We start from the raw sequence: 19,839 nt of genomic DNA on the forward strand, positions 1-19,839 counted from the left end.
TTAATTTTAGCCTTCTAAAATTCCATTCTTAAATGCGTTATTACAAGGAAAGGTGGCAAAATACTGAACTATCTGTACTGAAATGAATAAACAATTTCAAAATCATCTAACTTAAATCTTGGTAGGCAAGCATTTCTAGGCAGATCCCATTTTCACCATGATGCATTCCTGGAAAGTACATCTTAAGTGGATCTCATTTTCCCATTGGATCAGTGTTATAATTGGGGAGAGTATTACAAACCAGCTGTACGAGCCTGAAATGAATCATGGGCTCATAGATTTTTATATTTGGGAGAGGCCTTTGAGATCATTCTAGCCCAGCTCCCTTATTGCACAGATCAGAAAATGGAGGCCAAGAGATGGTAAGTGACTAGCTAGTGGCAGGCCTTGTGACTTCCAGGCCAGTGTTGTTTCCATTGAAGCACACTGCCTGTTCCAGTCAGAGCTGTGAATAATTTGAAATTATGATCATGTTCTTGTAATCCTTTTAAAATGAATAGAATGTGTATAAAGTGTGTAGTAAAACACATTGATCCCACTGTACTATAAAGTTTATAGCATAACAGTCTAAATGTGGTCTAAAACAAATAGGATGTCATAAAAACATTAAACATTTAATTCTTGCCCATCACTTATGGGAAAATTTGGGTGGCTCAGGTTTCTTTTAAAAAGCTGTAAAGGGCGTTTTGTTTAATGCCTAATTTTTTTCTTGATAAATTTCTTTTTAGCAAATAGAGCCCTTCAAAATCATTCCAGTGTTCTTAGAAGAACCATGATTTTCAGAAGTAACCTATTGTTTCTCTTTGGCCATTAGTTGTCATGCCTATGCTTTGGTAAACCTTTGATTAATTAAGTAAAGGTACAGAAAACTGAAACACTGAGGTCAGTAATTAAACAAAGTCATGAAGAGATTGGCCAGTTTTGAAGGGTATGAAGGATGAGGTTTTGCTTTATATCTAGATAGATCTTAAGTGAATTTTAGATTCTAGATATTTCTTGTGGAAAAGAAATAGTTGAGCTAACCACTTATACTTCAGTATCCCCTCTGTCTTAATTTAAGAGATTAAAAATTCCTCTGAAGTGTTTTCCCCCACCATTTACTTTACCACATTTGCCTCTGGTGCTTAGAGCTGGACAATTGGTCTATAAGATGGAGAGCTGTAAGAGACTGTAAGGGTCCGTGGGTCATGACTTAGGACCGTAGTTGTGGAGCCCATCTCAGGCCATCTAGTCCAACCCTCTCCATTTTACAGAGGCAAAGACTGAAGACACCTAAAGTTAAATGCTTCACCAGGGTCACACAGTGAGTGAGTTGAGAGCCTTAATTGAACACAAGGCCTCTGATTACGAAGCCTCCACTTTTCCCTTTCCTCTTAACAGGTAGCTCTAAAGCCCTTACACACAGTGTATATTTTCACAATAAACTCAAGACCTAAATGAGTTACAGGTGGCAGATTTTCCTGACACTTACCAGGCATAAAGGGACAGAGTCACTCCCAGCACAGAAACAAGAAGTGCTGGGCTCAGGCCAGCCCCAGGTACCCGCCTGTGTGTCCCTATTTGTAGGATCGCAGATACAGGGGTTCATACCTATTTATTCAATATAGATACCTGCCAGGGTTATTTATTCTCTTACACTCAACTCCCCACGATAAATCCATCTTTTAGCCCCAGCACTTTACAAATGATGAAGCTTTTCAGCGCCCATCAAGGACCTGGCCAGGGGATGTAACAGGCCTAAACAAACATTTGGAGAAGAATTCTGGAATTTTTTTTTTTTTTGTAAAAGCGCTTCTTGTAAACCACAATGGAAGATCATGGGGGAAATGGAATTTTTTTTTTTTGCTTTATCTGTCCCTATATCCCACCAACATTAATTACCACCCCTCTGTGCCTTACTAGGCTGTCTTTACTTTCTGTGACCAAAAATTCATTACCTCTTGGCCACCTTTTTGGTGATAAGCCTCTCCAAAGGTAGCTAGCCTGGTTAACAGACCTATAGTCTGTCTCTGGGCCCATAAACAAAGCCTTTTCTGCTCAGTACTACAGCTTGCCTTAGGAACTCAGGCCTTGATGACGCATCAGCATAGACATTGAAAGTAGAGGAATCTTATCACTAAAATTATTTGTTTTATGCAAGCATTTATTTTGACACCTTTCCTGGAATACATTTCTTTAAATAAGGTACACGTTATTTTTAAGTGAATTTTAATTTTTTAAATCCTTTTTTTTTTTTGCTATTTTCATTTACTGTTCTTGTATTGTTATTTAATGCCATCTTTTCAGCAATTTTGTAATTATTTTAACTCAACAGTGTGATGCCATTAGTGTGTTGGAAAAAGAACATGATTACAGAGATGAACACTTTGACTTTATTCAATCACATATCCGGAAGTTTTGTTTACAGTGTATCCTTTTAAAATCTGGGATTGCCTAGTGATTGTACATGCACAGTAATATCCGTATTTTCATTATAGAGGGAAAGGAAGTAAGCTGATTGAATTCCTCAGCGTTCTAAACTCTGTGGGGAAAGAACCTCATTTTAATAGTCTCATTTAGGGTCTAATTATCTGATCAATAGGTCATCCATGACTTTTATTTCTCCCTGCCTTGCTATTTTTTCGCTACATTCCTGCTCGTTGGTTCTCTGGAAGAGAAGATACTTCAGTGAGTCAGTTTTATACTGATTAAAGACATGTATTGCTTAAAGTTGAAAGCATTGGCTTCACGGCATTTACAGTCTACTTGGGGTATAAAACATGCACATTGAAATGTAGCTTATGGTAAGTGCCAAATGAGAGATGCCAGCCAAAGTCAGTTCCTTTTATCCTGATGACCTCAGTAGAAAAATGGAAATAATTACCTATTAAAGAAAGTCCCTTTAGCAAGTTAGGTGATATATTGAAAATATCTAATTAAAAGAAGTGGCAGAATGGAATTATATTCTAAAGCTGTATGACTTGTTCAGCGTGAATGAGCTAGATGATCTGGTGCCCAAAGGAAGTGAAAGGAGAATCTCAAACGAGTAATGTCTGTTTTTTGTCACTCATTTGCCGGAAACCCTCCAGTTGTAGCTCAGAGCCTTGGCATGGCTCCCTCTGTGTGACTGGATCTCTTGAGCTACCAGCTTGGAACCCAAGGAAAATGAACCCTGAAGAAGAGTGAAGAAAGTAGAGCTAGGGAAGGAAGAGGTCATTGAAATTCTAGGTCAAAACAATATGCTGATAGTATTTCCTTTTTCTGTTTTCTGTCCCATGCCATCCCTTGTAACTATCAATTTGCCTTCCATCCCTGTAGCAAAAACTGGATTAGATTCTTGAAAATGGAATTGATTAAAGGACACTGGCTCACTAAAAGACACTTTTTGTGTGTATATCAACAGTGGTTAGTTGGAAAGCTGAGGTTGGTGTTCTGTAAGGTTCTCTATACACCCGATAATTTAAGATTAAATGTTCTTCATGCCCCCTTCCCCCCCAAAAAACCCAAACCACAACTACATATGCTATACCTGAGAAACATAAATATGGAATGGCAGCTGTAGAAGAATTAGTCTTGCTTCTCAGTTCATCTCACCTTATTGCTAATTAATTTGCAAGTATTGAAATCACATTGAAGTGTTGGAATGTTAGGTGTATGAAATTTGAAAGTGAATGAGGACAGCCTGTGTGGAAAGATTTTTCTTAATGGTGAATAAATTTATTTTAAAACAATGCTTCCTGGCTTCCTCCCGCCACTCCCTCTCAGCCCCCTCCCCCCCCAGATTTTTGTAGATTAAGAAATATGTGTCTTTCTGTAGTTTTTGTTCTAGTGATGTTGTTGTTTCTACCAATTTTACTGTTGCTTTGGGGTTTGAGAAGAAATAAAGCATTCTAAGTAGTTTACATGATACATCTGTTTCATGTTATTTAGTTTATACTTAAGTAGTTTCATTAAAAAAAAATAATTAGTAAAAAACCAGGGTAACTACTATGGAAGCTAATAATTATGGGTGCTAATGTTCCAGGTATTGTGACTAACACGCATCTGGTAATTTTACAGTCTGCTTAGAAATTTCTTTAACACATTTATTTAGATGGTGCAGCACTTATTTACACTTCAGTAAAGGAAAATAAAAATATAGATTTAGTATATAAGTACATTGTTCAGAAATTATACGGATTCCCGTTTAAGATCCCTGCTGTTGTGGTGGAAAAAGATGCAGTATTTATGTAAGTATCTCATAGGTGGAAGGTACTCTCTTGATTTTTTTTTTTTGTTTCAGAGGTGATGATATTGATAGTGAGTTGTTTGGAAAGACCATAGTAGGAGAAACCCAGGGGCAGGGGCTGGAGGGAGGTGGGAATCAACAAGATTTTCTTCTATGTATTAAAAAAAAAATTTGTTGTTCAAGAAGAGAATTTCTCTTCCCTAGAGCTGCACAGGTAGTTTGTCTCTTAGCTTTTAGCTATTTTCCAGCCATCTAATTATACCACAACATCAAAGAATTTCAGTGTATTTACATATAACACATGTGAATATTATTTGTATTAAAGATAGGGACTGGCCTTGTGATTTCATTAATATTGAGACCTCCTGGGTAAGTAAACTCTCTTTACCAAGGTTGGTCAACACTTTCTCTGCCACTCTGAGGGTGAGAGAGTTGCCTAGATCCCAGAGAAGGGAAGTGAGCTGGCCAGCTGGGCTCCCCCCAGCAGTCTGTGGGTATCACACAGTCTATCACAGCACACTGCCTCTACTATTTTTATATTGCCAGGTGTGTGAGAGAGGTCTGATGAGCCACTGTTCCTAATATTGTTGTTCAGTTATTTCAGTCATGTCCAGTTCTTCACGACCCCCATTGGAGTTTTCTTGACAGAGATACTAGAGCGGTTTGCCATTCCTTCTCCAACAGATTTTACAGATGAGGAAACTAATGCTAACAGGGTGAAGTAACTTGCCCAGGATCACACAGTAAGAAGTCTGAGGCTAGGTTTGAACTCGGGAAGCTGAGTCTTCCTGACTCCAGGCCCAAAGCTCTGTGCACTCTGGCACCACCTAAGTGCCTCTGTTCCTAATACGTGCCTAGAAAGGTGACTTAGGATAATCGGATATTTCAGAATAAATGACTTTGAAGGGTTTGTCCATTCAAGGAAAAAAAAAATCATTGCTTTGAAATGGTTAAAGGCATGTATCTGAATGAAATCAAGAGGTTCCTAGGGTCTGAGCTGCATCCAGATTATCACTAATAATGATCATATTTTATGAAGACATGTTGTATCAAGAAAACTCCTAAACACTTTATATCCTGTCTCCTGTAACAAAGGTCTCGTTAAAGAGAACCCAAATTTAAATAATCAGGACCATGGCAATGAACCCTAACAGATTCCTTCTTGTTGTGGCATTGGGTTGGAAAAGAGGATATATATCTATATAAGTGATTGAGAACTGATGTCTACATAATGTTTATTTCTAGTCCAGCAGGATGGGATAATGATAAGAAAATAGGAATTTTACATGAAAATTTTCAAACGTTAAAAGCAGAAGATAGTTTTGAAGATATTATAACCAAACCACCTGTCCGAAAGGTAATTTGATTTTATTATCTGTTTTTAATGGAAACAGCCTCAAAATGAATGTTGGTCTTTTACGTAAAGAAATGGGATTGTAGTCCTAACAGGAGTTTGCTTGCTTGTAAGGAAGGACCTTTTCTATTTATTGTAGCTCTGTCTAATTGTAATTGTAACAAGGGTAAATTGAGCTAAAATTGAGCTCTTAGATTGCTTAACTTTGTAGCTTATATTTGCTTACAAATGTAAGCACATATTCACATTCTTATAGTAGTAGAGAGTCCTATGGGACTTATTTCATACCATTGGAGATTGAGGGTTTTTTAAGCTTCTCAGTCCTTTCCTGTCCAGAGAAACCAAGAACCTGTGTCCTCTATCTCTCCTTTCCCACTTTTAAGAAGTTAGTTGTGCATTTAAGGATAAGATCAAAGATCTAGAGCTCAAAGAGACCTTGAAAGTTGTCTCATCTCCATTCCTTCTAGTGAGTCCTGAGGAGGCTAAGGTATTTGCTTGGAGTCACACAAGTAGTAAATTGCAGAGCCAGGCTTCGAACCCAGATCCTCCAGACCTAGCCTTTTTTTCCCACTGAATCCATACAGATTTTATAAACAGTTCAATAATTAGGCAGGCCACAATGATTTGTAATTCCATGATAAGTAGTTCTTGGGATCTTTGAAATTTCTTTACTGGAGGGTTAAGCAAGGGTTTATTGAGAACAGGTAGGCCTGCTGGGCCTATTCGTCACTTCAGTAGATTATGAGAGTCTTTTAGGAAAGAATCCAGTTTTGGATTGGGAGAGAGGACCATGCCCTAGTTTGTTGCATCTCTGCAGTAATAAATAGTGAAGGTGGCTCTGTGTGATGGTGGAGCTGGCAAAACAATGAAACTTCCTGCCTCCGTTTTATCTGAGCCAGCTTTAGAATGTAGAAAATTGAAAAACTGAAAGGGGCGTGGAGCCATCGTGGATTCAAATCAAATGACCTTTTCCTGGTCCTTGTAGCTCTGGGATTCTGTAGTTCTTTAAAACAAAATTAAGCAAACAAAAACCCAACTGTTCAAAAGCCTGAGTGATTGTACCCAATCTGCTTTAATGCGTGGGAATGGGACGGTGATGAGCTGGCTGTGACTAGGAAGATCTGAGTTGCCCCCAGTAGAATGTAAATATTTTGAAAGCAAAGACTTTCTGTGTAATTTTTTGGTTTTTGCTTTTGGCTTTCTTTTTGTTTTATGGTTTTGTTTTTTAGTCTTCATAGCCCTAATTCCTACTATACGGTCTGGAAAAGTTTTTAAAATAATAATGATGATGTTTTATACATCAGGCACCTGAATGTGTCTTGGCCCAACTAGCAAACATTTATTAAACTCCCACATAATATAGTAAATGTTTTGGGAAGTGGGGGAGAATATAAGAAAAGTAAATAAAGGCTATTTTCCAGGGAGAAAGAATTATCTAGGTCCATATGCAATAAGTAGCATACATGATAAATTAAAATTACTTAATATCAGTTGTGTCAAACTCAAATAGAAATAGGGACCACTGAACTGTATATACTGATCCCTGCAAGCTGCATATTGACTCAGAAAACCACCTAATAACGTTTGCCTGTTACATTTTAATCGTGTTCTTTCTGTAGCATTTGAGGTTAATGGGCCACGTTTGATATATCTACTTAAAATTGCTCACAAAGCACAATGCACGTGTTTGCAGGTCTATGCAGTACACAGTAAAGTAAGTGCTAAAGTAAGACCTCCAGGTGTTGGGCTCCTGGAAAGAACTTGTGTGCTGGGAGACCTAAGATAGGAGTGCTTCCATTCTTATAATATGGAGCCTGCAATTTCCCAGGCAGTTCTTGCTGGTTTCTTCTGCTTATCACTTCAGCAGCCATCGCTTGAGACATCTCTTTTAGACTGAAGTTAAGATCTTTGGAGCTATACCCAGGTGTTTCCTATCTTATCAGAGCCCCAGCCTGACTTCCCCAAAATGAGGCAACCAGATGGGAAGGTTGAATCTGTGTCAACATCTATTCAGTGCAAAGAATAAGATTGACTTTTGGAGAGAGAACATACATATTGTAGTACAGTTTCTGATTTTTCTGTATCTTTAGAGTAATATATCAATACCATAATGTATTGAACTCAATTAAACATTTCTTGTTTCAGGTTGTTCATGAAAAGGAAATTGTAGCAGAAGATGACCAAGTATTTCTTATGAAACAACAGGTCAGTACATTTCATTCAAAAGCAGATTTAGAATTTAATATATAAATTTGTCCTCTAAAAATAGTTGAAAAATTGAAGCAAAAATCTCATCTGTAATCATATATGCCTAAACTAGTTGTTTTTATTTTTCAGTCCCAGTTAGCAAAGCAACCACCAACAGCTGCCGGAAGGCCAGTGGTTAGTATTACAAAATTAAGAAAATGCAGGAGTATATATTACTTTGGTGTTTTTTTCCTAAATGAGAGAGAGAGCGAGAGAGAGAGAGAGAAAGAGAGAGAGAGAGAGAGAGAGAGAGTGTGTGTGTGTGTGTGTGTGTGTGTGTGTGTGTGTGTGAGAGAGAGAGAGATGACTGCTTTATCTAGTAGTAAAGACAGAACTGAAAACTTTGTCTTTTTTGTTGTTTTAAACATAGCTTTTACTCCATTTCAAGAAACAATTTAAATTTTGAAAGTATTTAAAGGCAGTCCTCAAACAATCCAAACATCATTTAAACTGAATTTGTTTTCATGTAGAAACAGTAGTGGTTAGGTTTCCAGGCTGGCCCAGAGAAACACATATATAATCCATAATACATGCAAAAAGGGAGTGTAACCTAGTGGATAGAGAATTAGGAAGCCCTGGGTTAAATCTGGCCCCTGATAGATGTTGTGGGACCCCAGACAGGTCACTTAACTTCTTAGTATCCCAGGTAACTCCCTAAAACTGTATCTTGTAGAAAAGATGCAGACTTGTATCAGTGGAGGGAGTGTTCCCCCAGGGCTCCCCATTCTAAATAAAAAATCCAAGTACATCAATGTATCGTACCAAGGGTGCTATAGCACCCTAACATTCATGTGTAGCAGCATTTGTATGGGAGCTGCAGCCTGGAAACAATAACCCCACTACCCATACAGTGTGTGGAGTGGGGGGGGGGAGGTGCGGGCGCTGACTTCATGGCCTAGGGCTGGGAGGAAATGATAGTGAAAGAGAATTTTCCCCTCCAGCCTCACTTTGCCCTCTGTTTCATAATTAATATTGTGTTTTGTTAGTGTCCTGTCTGCTACTAAACTGTAAGTTTCTTGAGAGTGGGGGCCACTTGTTATTTGCCCTAGCACCAGCACAGGGCTACCCCCAGTATGTGCTTAAAAATATTGATTGGCTGGTTTCGATTCACCTTTGAGGAGAGGAGCCTCACCTCAAACTGTAACTACTGTTGGTAGTTATAAAATGGGATGGGGTGGCACTTGGCACTGAAAACCCCGCCACCTCGTGTCTTTGCTTTTCAGGGCTTGTTTTCTTCCACTTTTGAGAGACAAGGGATTAAGAACCAGATCCCTCTGTAGCAAGTTTCCAACTAAAGAAAGTTTACTAAAAACAAAACTTCATTCAATAAATTTGGGCTGGGTTAATGTTTCTATATTAAACTTGGAAAAAAAGTATGTATGAAACTGAAAAAAATTGTTAATCAAATTAAACCAGGTAATAGAAGAAAATATTGATTCTAATAAAACAAATTTTCTTGCTTCTTGAGGCATCCATTTACATTAGTCCTGCTTATGAGATTGTGTACATTTGAAGATGTAAATAAGTCTCATAGGATCAGAGATTTAGAGCTGGAAAAAGCCGCAGATCGTGTAGTCCAGCGCCCAGATGAGGAAACTGAGGCCCAGAAGGCCAAGTGATTTGCCCCAGGTCTCATGGGCATTGATGCCAAGTCCAGATCTGTGATTCTAGGATCCTGTCTCTGGGTCAGTCTTTTCACCAATTTGGATGGAATTTTTTCCCCCTCTCTAAGGTTTGGTATCTTTTACTTTTTGGAGATGACCATTGCCTTTCTTCTGTATGTCCTCGTTACTTTTACTCACAATTAAAAGGGTCGTTGTGTCATGGAGGGATCCGTGCTCCAGATAGTCTGCAGTGTGCTTCCCCCAGGGCAGAGTTGTTCATAGGTAGCTGAGTCAGATGTATCAATGGAGTGGGGGGTCAGTAGGGCTGGGGCAGTTTTGTACAAAACAGTCTCTTTGGTACTGAAAGCTTCCGTAGTTGTTGATAAACTTCACAGTTCCGCCTGTTACTGTCTTGGCACAGGATTCCTCTCCACGAGTTCCTGGCGGCTCCCCTCGAACACCTAATAGATCAGTGTCCTCCAATGTGGCCAGCGTGTCGCCCATCCCTGCTGGGTCAAAAAAAATCGATCCAAATATGAAAGGTATCTTTTTCTAAGAGATTAAATTAAATTTGAGGAGTTTGGGGCCCCCCTTTTAGCACATACTGCTTTAATTGATCATTTATGACACTGTTGCTACAGTAGACATTATTTACGTAGGACTAACCTGAGGTAAAAGTTGATGTGCTCAGATTCTCAAAATCAGAACTCAGAACTCCTCAGCTAAAGTAGTCTGACACATGTCAGTGCCCTTCTAGACTCTAAGCCCCAAAAGGCAAGGAATTGACAACAATTTAAATTGTTTCTCCCCCTGCGATGCGCAGTACTCAATCCAGAGAAGGCCCTTCATACATGAATCTTTTTAGTTAGACTGAGTTTGCCTAATAGCATTTCCCATTTAGGGAGGGATGAAGATGTTTCATTAGTAAAAATTTTTATTTTCATGCAGCCGGAGCCACAAGTGAAGGTGTCCTCGCTAATTTCTTCAATAGTTTGCTGAGTAAAAAAACAGGCTCACCCGGGGGCCCTGGCGTTGGTAGCAGCAGCCCCGGAGGTGGTGGGGGTGGCGGCGGCAGCACTTTACCATCGTCGGTGAAAAAGTCAGGTACGGTGGACTCTAGTAAATAATTGACTTTTCGTTTTTGTGGATTTTCTTCCACAAAACCCGTATTTTAAACTCTTTATAGGTGAGAAGCTGAGGCACAGTGAGGTTATGATTTAATGGGACAGCTAGGACCAAAATCTAAGACTTGTAAAGAATTCCATACTTGTGCTATTGCACAGGTAGTAAACTTTATGTGGGGGCATGGGGGAGGTCTCATTTGACCTTCCCAAGTACCCAGCAGATATTTGCTTTGGAAACCAAAGAGCCTCTCATCCTTGGTTCTCAGGCCCTGGGCTAATTCCACACCCCCTGGACCCCAGCCATTCTGAAGCACTGAAGTGGGAAGAGTGCATGAAGCAACTGAAGGAGTTCCACAAAGATTGATTTCATGATTATATTGAAAAATAAGCCCTATGTGGAAAGCTTTTCTTTAACCTGGAAAAAAAGAGTGGGAGAGAAAGTAATCGATACAAGGCAAAATAAAATGTACAGTTTGAGAGACTGTAGAAATTTTTTTAGTAAAAAAGAATCTGTTGCCCCCTGTTGGTATTTTCTGATGAATTACACTCCAGAGGGAACTTGGGTCATTCTGGAACAGAGCAGAGGATTAAAGGAACCAAAAAACCATTTCCTGGCAATGGTGTGATTTGGGTTTAATTCTGGAAATCATTCTCTGCCTGAGATGTCCAGGGCCTTTTAGGTCGTCCCCTGGCCAAAGGACACTAGAGAAAACAGATCAGGCTGAGGTAACAATGAGGTGGCTCAGCAGTTCAGACAAAAAGCCATTTGGTCCTACAGCGTGCGCTACCCTAGGCCTAAGGGGTCTTTAGCCTCGGATTAGGAAGTATAAGCAAACATGTGAAAGTCCTAGATCCTATTGGGCAAAGTTAAGTCAACGTGGAACCCCCTCTTCTCCAAGCTTACATTGGAACTTAAACAGCTTATGGAAATAGAGGCATGGGGATTTAGAAAATGCTCACTTATTTTATATATTTCTGTTGCTTATCACTTTTACAGTCTCAGGATGGGGTAAGGTAAGGATTGGGGTAAAATATTGAAAATGATGGAATGAACTGTGTGTGTTACATGAGTTGTAGTCCCTAGAGTGTGCCTACTCCTAGGTTCTAGAAATAAGCATTTTTGTTTACGTGACTAAAAGGTAGGCCTGGATTTTGAGTAGTCATTCAATTTGTCTTTTTGAACTGGAACATTTTTTGTTTAGTAGTATTTGCTAATTGTGTATCGTATTTTATGTATGCATCCTAGAGGTTGTTTCATAAAAGTACTGACTAGTAGCTGACCTCATTAAAAACCATTTTGCGTGGGTCAGCAGCTTTTGAAATGCTTCTGCTAGTAGTTACTAAAATTGTAAACGTCTGTATTTACATATCCTGCCTTGTTGTAGCAGAGGGACTTGCATAGCTCAATAAAATTATGAGCTAGGCTGTGCACTGTTACCGAAGACAGACAGGTCATAGTGGAGAGTTCTGACAAAAGGTGATCCATTGGAGAAGGAAATGGAAAACCGCTCCGGTATCTTTGCCCAAAAAACCCCATGGATAGCATTAAAAAAGAAGAGGTGACACCAGATGATGAGCCCTTCAGGTCGGAAGGTGTCCAGCACACCACTGGAGAAGAGTGGAGGCCAAGTAGAAGTAGCTCTAGGAAGAATGAAGCAGCTGGGCCAAAGCCAAAGGGAAGCTCAGCAGTGGATGTGCCTGGTCATAGAAGGAAAGTCTGATGCTGCAAAGATCAGTATGGCATAGGAACCTGGAATGTAAGATCTGTGACCCAGGGAAGGCTGGATGTGGTCAAACAGGAGATGGAAAGTTTAAACATCGACATCCTGGGTGTCTGTGAACTTAAATGGATGGGCATGGGTGAATTTAGGTCAGTGATCACTATATATACTACTGTAAACAAGAATTCCTTTGAAGAAATGGAGTGGCCCTCCTAATCAATAAAAGGGTGAGAAAAGCAATACTGGGGTATCATCTCAAGAATGACCGAACAATATCTGTTCAAATCCAAGGGAAACCATTCAACAGTAATACAAGTAATATACACTAATACAAGTGTATGCTCCAACCACTGATGTCAAAGATGCTAAAGTTGGTCAGCTTCATGAAGACCTACATCATCATCTAGAAATAATGTCTAAAATAGATGTCATTCATCCTAGAGGATTGGAATACTCAAGTAGGAAAACAGAAGATAATTGGAATAATGGACAGGTTTGGCCTTGAAGTACAAAATGAAGCAGGGCAGAGACTAACAAGAGGTTTGTCAAGATAATTCACTGGTCATAACAAACATTCTTTTTCAGCAACCGGAACGGTGACTCTACATGTAGACATCACCAGATGATCCATATCACAATCAGACTGATTACATGCTTTGTAGCCAAAGGTGGAAAAACTCTGTACAGTCAGTTAACAAGACCTGAAGCCGTCTTTGGCTCAGATCATGAGCTTCTCTTTGCAAAATTCAGACTTAAATTGAAAAAAGTAGGGAAAACCATCAGCCCATATAGGTATAACCTAAATCACATCTCATATGAATATGACCTGGAAGTGATGAATAGATATAAGGGATTAAATCTGGTACATAGAGTGCCTGTAAAACTGTGCAGTATTGTACGAGAGACAACAACAAAAACACCCCAAAGAAAAAGAAGAGCAAGAAAGCAAAATGGCTCTCTGATGAGGCTTTACAAATAGCTGAGGAAAGAAGGAAAGGGAAAGAGATACCCAGCTGAATGCAGAATTCCAGAGAATAGCGAGGAGAGATTTTCTTAAATGAGCAATGCAAAGAAATAGAAGAAAACAATAGAATGGGAAAGAGGGGATCTCTTCAAGGTAATTAGAGATATCAAGGGAATGTTTCATGCAAAAATGGGCTTGAAAAAAGACAAAAATGGTAGGACTTAATAGAAGTAGAAGAAATGAAGAAGAGGTGGCAAGAACACAAAGAAGAACTCTACAAGAAAGATCTTACCACACCGATGACCAGAATGGTGTGGTTGCTGGTCTAGAGCCAGACATTCTGGAGAATGAAGTCAAGTGAGGCTTAGGAAGCATTGCTAACAATAAGGCCAGTGGAGGTGATGAAATTCCAGCCGAACTATTTAAAATCTTTAAAGATGATGCTATTAAACTGCTGTATGCAATATGTCAGCAAATTTGGAAAACTCAACACGGTGGCCACTGGATTGGAAAGGATCAGTTTACATCCCAATCCAAAAGAAGGGCAATGCCAAGGAATGTTCAAATTGCTGAGCAGTTGTGCTCATTTCACACACCAGCAAGGTTATGTTTTAAAGTTCTGCAAGCTAGGCTTCAGCAATATGTGAATCAAGAATTATCAGAAGAGCAGGCTGGGTTTCTTTTTTTAACATTTTACTTATTGATTTTTAAAAATTTAATAGTATTTTTCCAATTACATTTAAAGGCAATTTTCAACATTCATCTTTTGAAAAATGTTTAGTTTCAAATTTTTTTCCTCTTCCCTAAGACAGCATGCGATCTGATATGTTATACATGTACAGTCATGTAAAACCTATTTCCAATTAGTCATGTTGTAAAAGAAGAAACAAAACAAAAGAAAAAAAACACAAAAAGTTTCTAAAAAGTGAAAATAGTCTGCTTTGATCTGCATTCAGACTCTGTTGGTTCTTTTTCTGGATGTGGATAGCTTTTTCCATTATGAGTCTTTGGGATTGTCTTGGATCATTGCGCTGCTGAGAAGAGTTAAGTCAGTCCTAATTGATCATTGCACAGTGCTGCTGCTGTTGTGTACAGTGTTCTCCTGGTTCTGCTCACTTCACTTAGCATCAGTTCATATAAGTCTTTCCAGGTTTTTCTGAATCCACTTGCTCACTGTTTCTTATAGCACAGTAGTGTTCCATTACATTCATAGACCACAGCCTGTTCAGCCATTCCCCAGTTGATGGGCATCCCCTAAATTTCCAATTCTTCGCCACCACAAAAAGAGCTGCTATCAGTATTTTTGTGTGTGAGTCCTTTTCCCTTTTTTATGATCTCTTTGGGATGCAGTCTTAGAAGTGGTATTGCTGGATCAAAGGGTATGCACAGTTTCTTAGCCCTTTGGGCATAGTTCCAAATTGCTGTCCAGAATGGTTGGATCAGTTCACAACTCTGCCAGCAATGCATTAGTGTCCATTTTCCCACATCTTCTCCAACATTTATTGTCTTCCTTTTCTGTCGTATTAGCCAATCTGACAGGTGTGAGGTGGTCCCTCAGTTATTTTAATTTGCATTTCTCTAATCAACAGTGATTTAGAGCCTTTTTTCATATGACTATAGCTTTAATTTCTTCATCATATAAACACTGCCTGTTTATATCCTTTGCCATTTAACTATTGGTGACAGGCTGGTTTTCAAAGAGGCAGAGGAAGTAGAGACCAAATTGCCAGCATTCACTAGATTATAGAGAAAGCAGAGGAGTTCTGCACAAACAGCATTTACTTCTGCTTCACTGACTTATAGCACTTTTCAGACTGTGGGTTGCGAGGCCATATGGGGTCGCAACCCACAGTCTAAGAAGTGCTTCAGGGATCGAGAGTGGAAAAAGTTTAAGAAGAGGTGGACTATACTGAAGCCTTTTACTGGGTGGTTCACAACAAAAAATGTCAAGTCCTCAAAGAAATGGGAGTACCAGATCATCTTACTTGTCTCCTGAGGAACCTATCTGCATGCCAAGAAGCAGCAGTTATAACCAAACATGGAACAATTGATTGGTTTAAGATTGGAAAAGGAGTAAGACAGGATTGTATATTGCCACCTTATTTATTTAACTTTTATGTATCATCATGTGAAATGCTTGGCTGGCTTAAGGTTGCCAAAAGAAATATCAACACTTTCATATATGCAGGTGATACTGCTCTGATGGCAAAAAGGGAATCATTAAGAAACCTCTTGATGTCGGTGAAAGAGGAGAGTATAAAAAGCTGGCTTGAGGAGCAACTAGGTGGCATAGTGAATAGAGCACCGGCCCTGAAGTCAGGAGGACCTGAGTTCAAATCTGACCTCAGACCACACTTGACACTTGCTAGCTGTGTGACCCTGGGCAAGTCATTAAACCCCAGTTGCCTTCCAAAAAAAAAAAAGCTGACTTGAAGCTTAACGTTAAAAAAATAATAAAAACTAAGATCTTCGCAATTGTTTCCATCACTTCTGGGCAAATAGAAAGAGAAGAAATGGAAGCGGTGCCAGATTTTGTATTTGTGGGCACTGCAGATGGCAACTGTGCCATGAAATTAAGACACTTGCTCTTTGGAAGGAAAGCTATGGAAAATCTGGACAACATAGTATTAGGCAGAAATGTCACCTTGCTGACAAAGGTCTCTATAGTCAAGGCTATCATTTTTCTAGTAGCAGTATATGACTGTGAGAGTTGAATTGTAAGGAAAGTTGAGCACCACAGAATCGACACTTTCAAATTGTGGTGCTGGAGAGGACTGTTGAGAGTCCCTTGGAGGGCAAGGAGATCAAATTAGTCAATGCTTAAAGAAATTAATTCAGACTGTTTACTGGAAGGTCAAATACTGAATCTGAAACTTAAATACTTTGGCCACATAATTAGAACTCATTGGGAAAAGATCCTGGTGTTGAGAAAGATTGAAAGCAAAAAGAGAACAGGATAGGAGAGGATGAGATGAATAGATAGTGTCATGGAAGAAACAAACATGAGCTTGGATGGATTTTGAGAGACAGTGGAGGATAGAAGGGCCTGGTATACTATAGTCCAGGGGGTCATGAAGAGTTGGGCATGGCTGATTGACTAAATAACAGCATTTACATGCTTTATCTCCCACTACAATGTAAGTTTTTTGAGAGTAGTAACTGTTGCCTTTCTATTCTAGATGCCCAATACAAAACCTTAATAACTCATGGTTGAAGGTAAAAATAATTGGAATAGAGACCAGGCCCCTAAATAGTGATCAGTGAATGCCTTTAAATAGTGTCCTTCTGCCATCTTGCTACTGTTACTAAACACATTTTTCATTACGGAGGTCAGGGTTATCCCACTTCACAGAAGCAGCACCACCCCTCATGGTGCTTAACGATCAGGTTGTAAATGAAGATGGTAACATTCTTTGAGCGTTTGGAAAGGGGGACTGGAAATGTTTTTGTAAAACACTTCAGTTTTTGGTCTTCAGATTTTTGTACATTGAGTATAGATCCTAGGGAGAAACTGCACAGATGCGGGATAATGTGAACTCAGGGACACCAGATGTTTGTCACTTACTAGCTGTGTGACCCTCAGGTAACTCTAAGATTGGTCTACTCATTTGTAGAGGGGTTGCTGGATGAAATCTGAAACACTGATGAAATCACAAATCATTGATGGATTGATTGGGGGGCGAAAGGGAGAAGATGGGCTCGTTATCTTTAGCTTCAGCAGAGCCATCGGCCAGTCTTTAACAGGTTTGTTCTTTGCCACTCTATAAAGAGCCAATTTGGATGACCCTTAGGTAACACACAAAGGCTTCACATTTTGTATGATGAATCCCCGGTGTAGACGATCTATTCATAGCTTAGAAATTAGTAATATAACTTTGGGATGCTACTATATTCAACTCTAGTTGCTACTGATAAGTCATCTGAAATAATGAACCTTGAAGATTTGAGTGTTATTATAGGGTTGCTTCCATGCAGGCAGTTTCAAGTTTGACATCCCTTTGGTAGATAGAACCTTTTCTAACTGAGTACTCGCCATAGCTTACTGTGTGGGACATAATTTTGAGTTTATTTGATGATTAGATTTTTACTAGGAGTGTTAATATAAATGAAGTACTTTTTCTTGTAAACTCACCTTTGTATTTTTCATTTTCTTGTAGGCCAGAAACCTGTCTTGACAGATGTTCAGGCAGAATTGGACAGAATCTCACGAAAACCTGATATGGTTTCTCCTGCAACACCAACGTCCCCTACAGAAGGTGAAGCATCTTGAAGATACCAAATAAAGCCATTTATTCAGTTTTCTGAGATAATGTAAACTTGCCTCTGCCTTTTCCTTCAAAAGGGGAATTAGGGAGCTGAAACATTGTTTTCAGAAGGATAAAATTGATGTCTTTTTTTGTTGCCCAATCTTACAAAAAGGGAACTGTACGAATGGAAAATTAAACTACACTATGTCGGACTGCTGTTTGCATTGCCGCTTGGCGTAAGGAAGTAATTTTGAGATTTTGAACACTCAAAATAATTTCTAAAACTGCAATTTGTCCATTTGATCTTATTCTAAACACCATTTTGGGGTTGTTTTTTTTAAATGGAAGGGTTTGGGGATGGGTGGTAAGCAATATGCAACCTAGGCACTGGACTAAGTTGGAAATCCCTGTCTGTTTTAGAGTTAGGGCTGTGAAGATGGGTAAGTAAATTAACCTGTTAGTTTTCCTGGAAGACAGATGATGAACTTGTTCACTCTTGTGTGCACCAACATGAATGCATTCCAGCTCTGTTTACTGCCACGTGTGGAATGTGCTCACCAACCTACTGGGTCACATCTGGGCCACTAGATCTATTGAAAGTTGTGGGGCAGTGTCCTCTCCCAAGTAGATGGCCTAGAGAGATGTTGACCAAGTTTGATTTAATTAACTAGCGTAAGATGACAGCCCACTGCCTAACTATGTAGCAAAGAAAAATGCAGAGGTTATCAAAATGAAAAGAAAAACACTCGCCATATTTGTTTCTCTGTGGCCCAGCCCTAATACTCCCCTATATGTTTTCCACATTACCATGATGGTTTTAATGATCAGTCTTTTAAACTGTAATCAGTTAATAAAGTATTTATTCTCTGCATTCAGATTTAAATAATTCATTGCCTTCTCTTATGTTTAAATTTCTATTTGTTAGTTAACAGAAGATAAGGTCTGCTAGTGTTTTTATGTTTGACTCAGTAGGATTATTAAGCATACTGATAATTCCCATTTCTTCATCCAAGTTTTCCTAAGACAAAACTGGCTAAGTTTATTTCAACTTCCTTGATTTTGTATACCAAGGGATATCAGGAAGAGTGGATGGTTTGCTCGCCTCTGGTAACCTTGCATCCCTAAGGATGGAGAGTTTCCATCCTCTGGAACTTTCTGTAGCATTCAGCCTCGGCGATTATTGAATGAGAGAGGCTGCTTTTTTAGCATTTGGTCAGTATGCTCATGGTGAACTACTCCCTTCCAAATCAACATTCGTGTCATTTCTCCAGTAGTAGATTTTCAGTAGCTGGGATTTTAGAATCTAGCTATAATAACATTAAATTAGAGGATATTTTCATTGATCAATTGATGAATACAGCCATGTTAGACCAACTTAAACCAATTAAGTTATTTTTTTAAAAATTGTTTGCTTTCTCTTAAATGACACCTCAATTTTTAAACGTTAAAGATATATTCTATATTCTAAAGATTCTTTAGAAGTCCCTGAGCATTAAAGAAAAGTCATCTTTCAGGAGGTCTTTCAAAATCAATTTAGTTATAGAAAAAGCATTTGGTTTACTGTACCTCTGTAACTGAACGTAAATACTGAAGGTGTGTGAGAAGAGGAAAAGCTTCATAGTTTCCTCCATAAGGGAGTACTTGGGGAGGAAAGGATGTTCCTTCACACTGAAAAGTTGTCAACTTGAAAAAATATTTCTTAAAATTGAGCTAAGTAAAACATACCACTGACAAAAGAATAAATATTCAGCTTAGTAAGTGGTTATGCAAATAAATTGTAATGATAACCAAATTTTCTGAATTACTACTTGACACTAATACAGAACACCATGGAATAACTGGGAAGACCAATAAAATTGGTGTTCAATCTGCATTTCTGTATACCTTGGATATCTACTTCTGTGTTTGCATGCACAGAATAATGAGCTGTTTCCTATAGGGCATGGAGATGTACCGAAGAGCCCCAGAGGCAAATCCAATTCTTTATGTGCTATCTGGCATCACCAATGCTGGTTACTCTAGAGCAGAGGTGTCAGACACTATCCCAAACCAGATTAAAATGTAATTGGGACATATTTAATCAAATAAAAATACAGCAGAACATAAATAATGTTAACATGTGGTTTTCTCACAATGCAGCTTGCAAAAATCTTTATATAATAGGTTTAGCTGACCCGTTTTTATTTGAATTTGATACCGCTGTTCTAGAAGGTTCAGGTGTAACTAATCCCAGCTCCTTATGTTTATAGCATGTCTGGCTGCTAAAACTATTTTTGTACTTGCTAATGTTTGCAAGGAAGACACTTTTTTTTAATATCTCAGTTGTCCATCCAAACCTTCAGATATTAAATTTTGAGGCCCTTTGTGAGAC

The 19,839-nt window shown here is 38.9% G+C and overlaps 1 protein-coding gene across 1 annotated transcript in view; it reads left to right on the forward strand.

Annotated features, from left to right (window-relative positions):
* DYNC1LI1 (dynein cytoplasmic 1 light intermediate chain 1) overlaps positions 1–18,339 on the forward strand; it is a 50,079-nt gene extending 31,740 nt beyond the window's left edge. Inside the window, exons 6-13 of the mRNA XM_020993252.2 lie at positions 2,315–2,408; positions 4,073–4,208; positions 5,453–5,564; positions 7,707–7,766; positions 7,899–7,943; positions 9,834–9,954; positions 10,361–10,516; positions 17,379–18,339. Of these exons, the coding sequence (XP_020848911.1) occupies positions 2,315–2,408; positions 4,073–4,208; positions 5,453–5,564; positions 7,707–7,766; positions 7,899–7,943; positions 9,834–9,954; positions 10,361–10,516; positions 17,379–17,491 (837 nt within the window). The 3' untranslated portion in view covers positions 17,492–18,339. The remainder of the gene's footprint in view (positions 1–2,314; positions 2,409–4,072; positions 4,209–5,452; positions 5,565–7,706; positions 7,767–7,898; positions 7,944–9,833; positions 9,955–10,360; positions 10,517–17,378) is intronic.
* Positions 18,340–19,839: the final 1,500 nt, after the last annotated feature.

This window comes from Phascolarctos cinereus, unplaced genomic scaffold (genome assembly GCF_003287225.1).
Source record: "Phascolarctos cinereus isolate Bilbo 61053 unplaced genomic scaffold, phaCin_HiC Scaffold_1;HRSCAF=81, whole genome shotgun sequence".
In the NCBI taxonomy this organism is placed as follows: Eukaryota; Metazoa; Chordata; class Mammalia; order Diprotodontia; family Phascolarctidae; genus Phascolarctos; species Phascolarctos cinereus.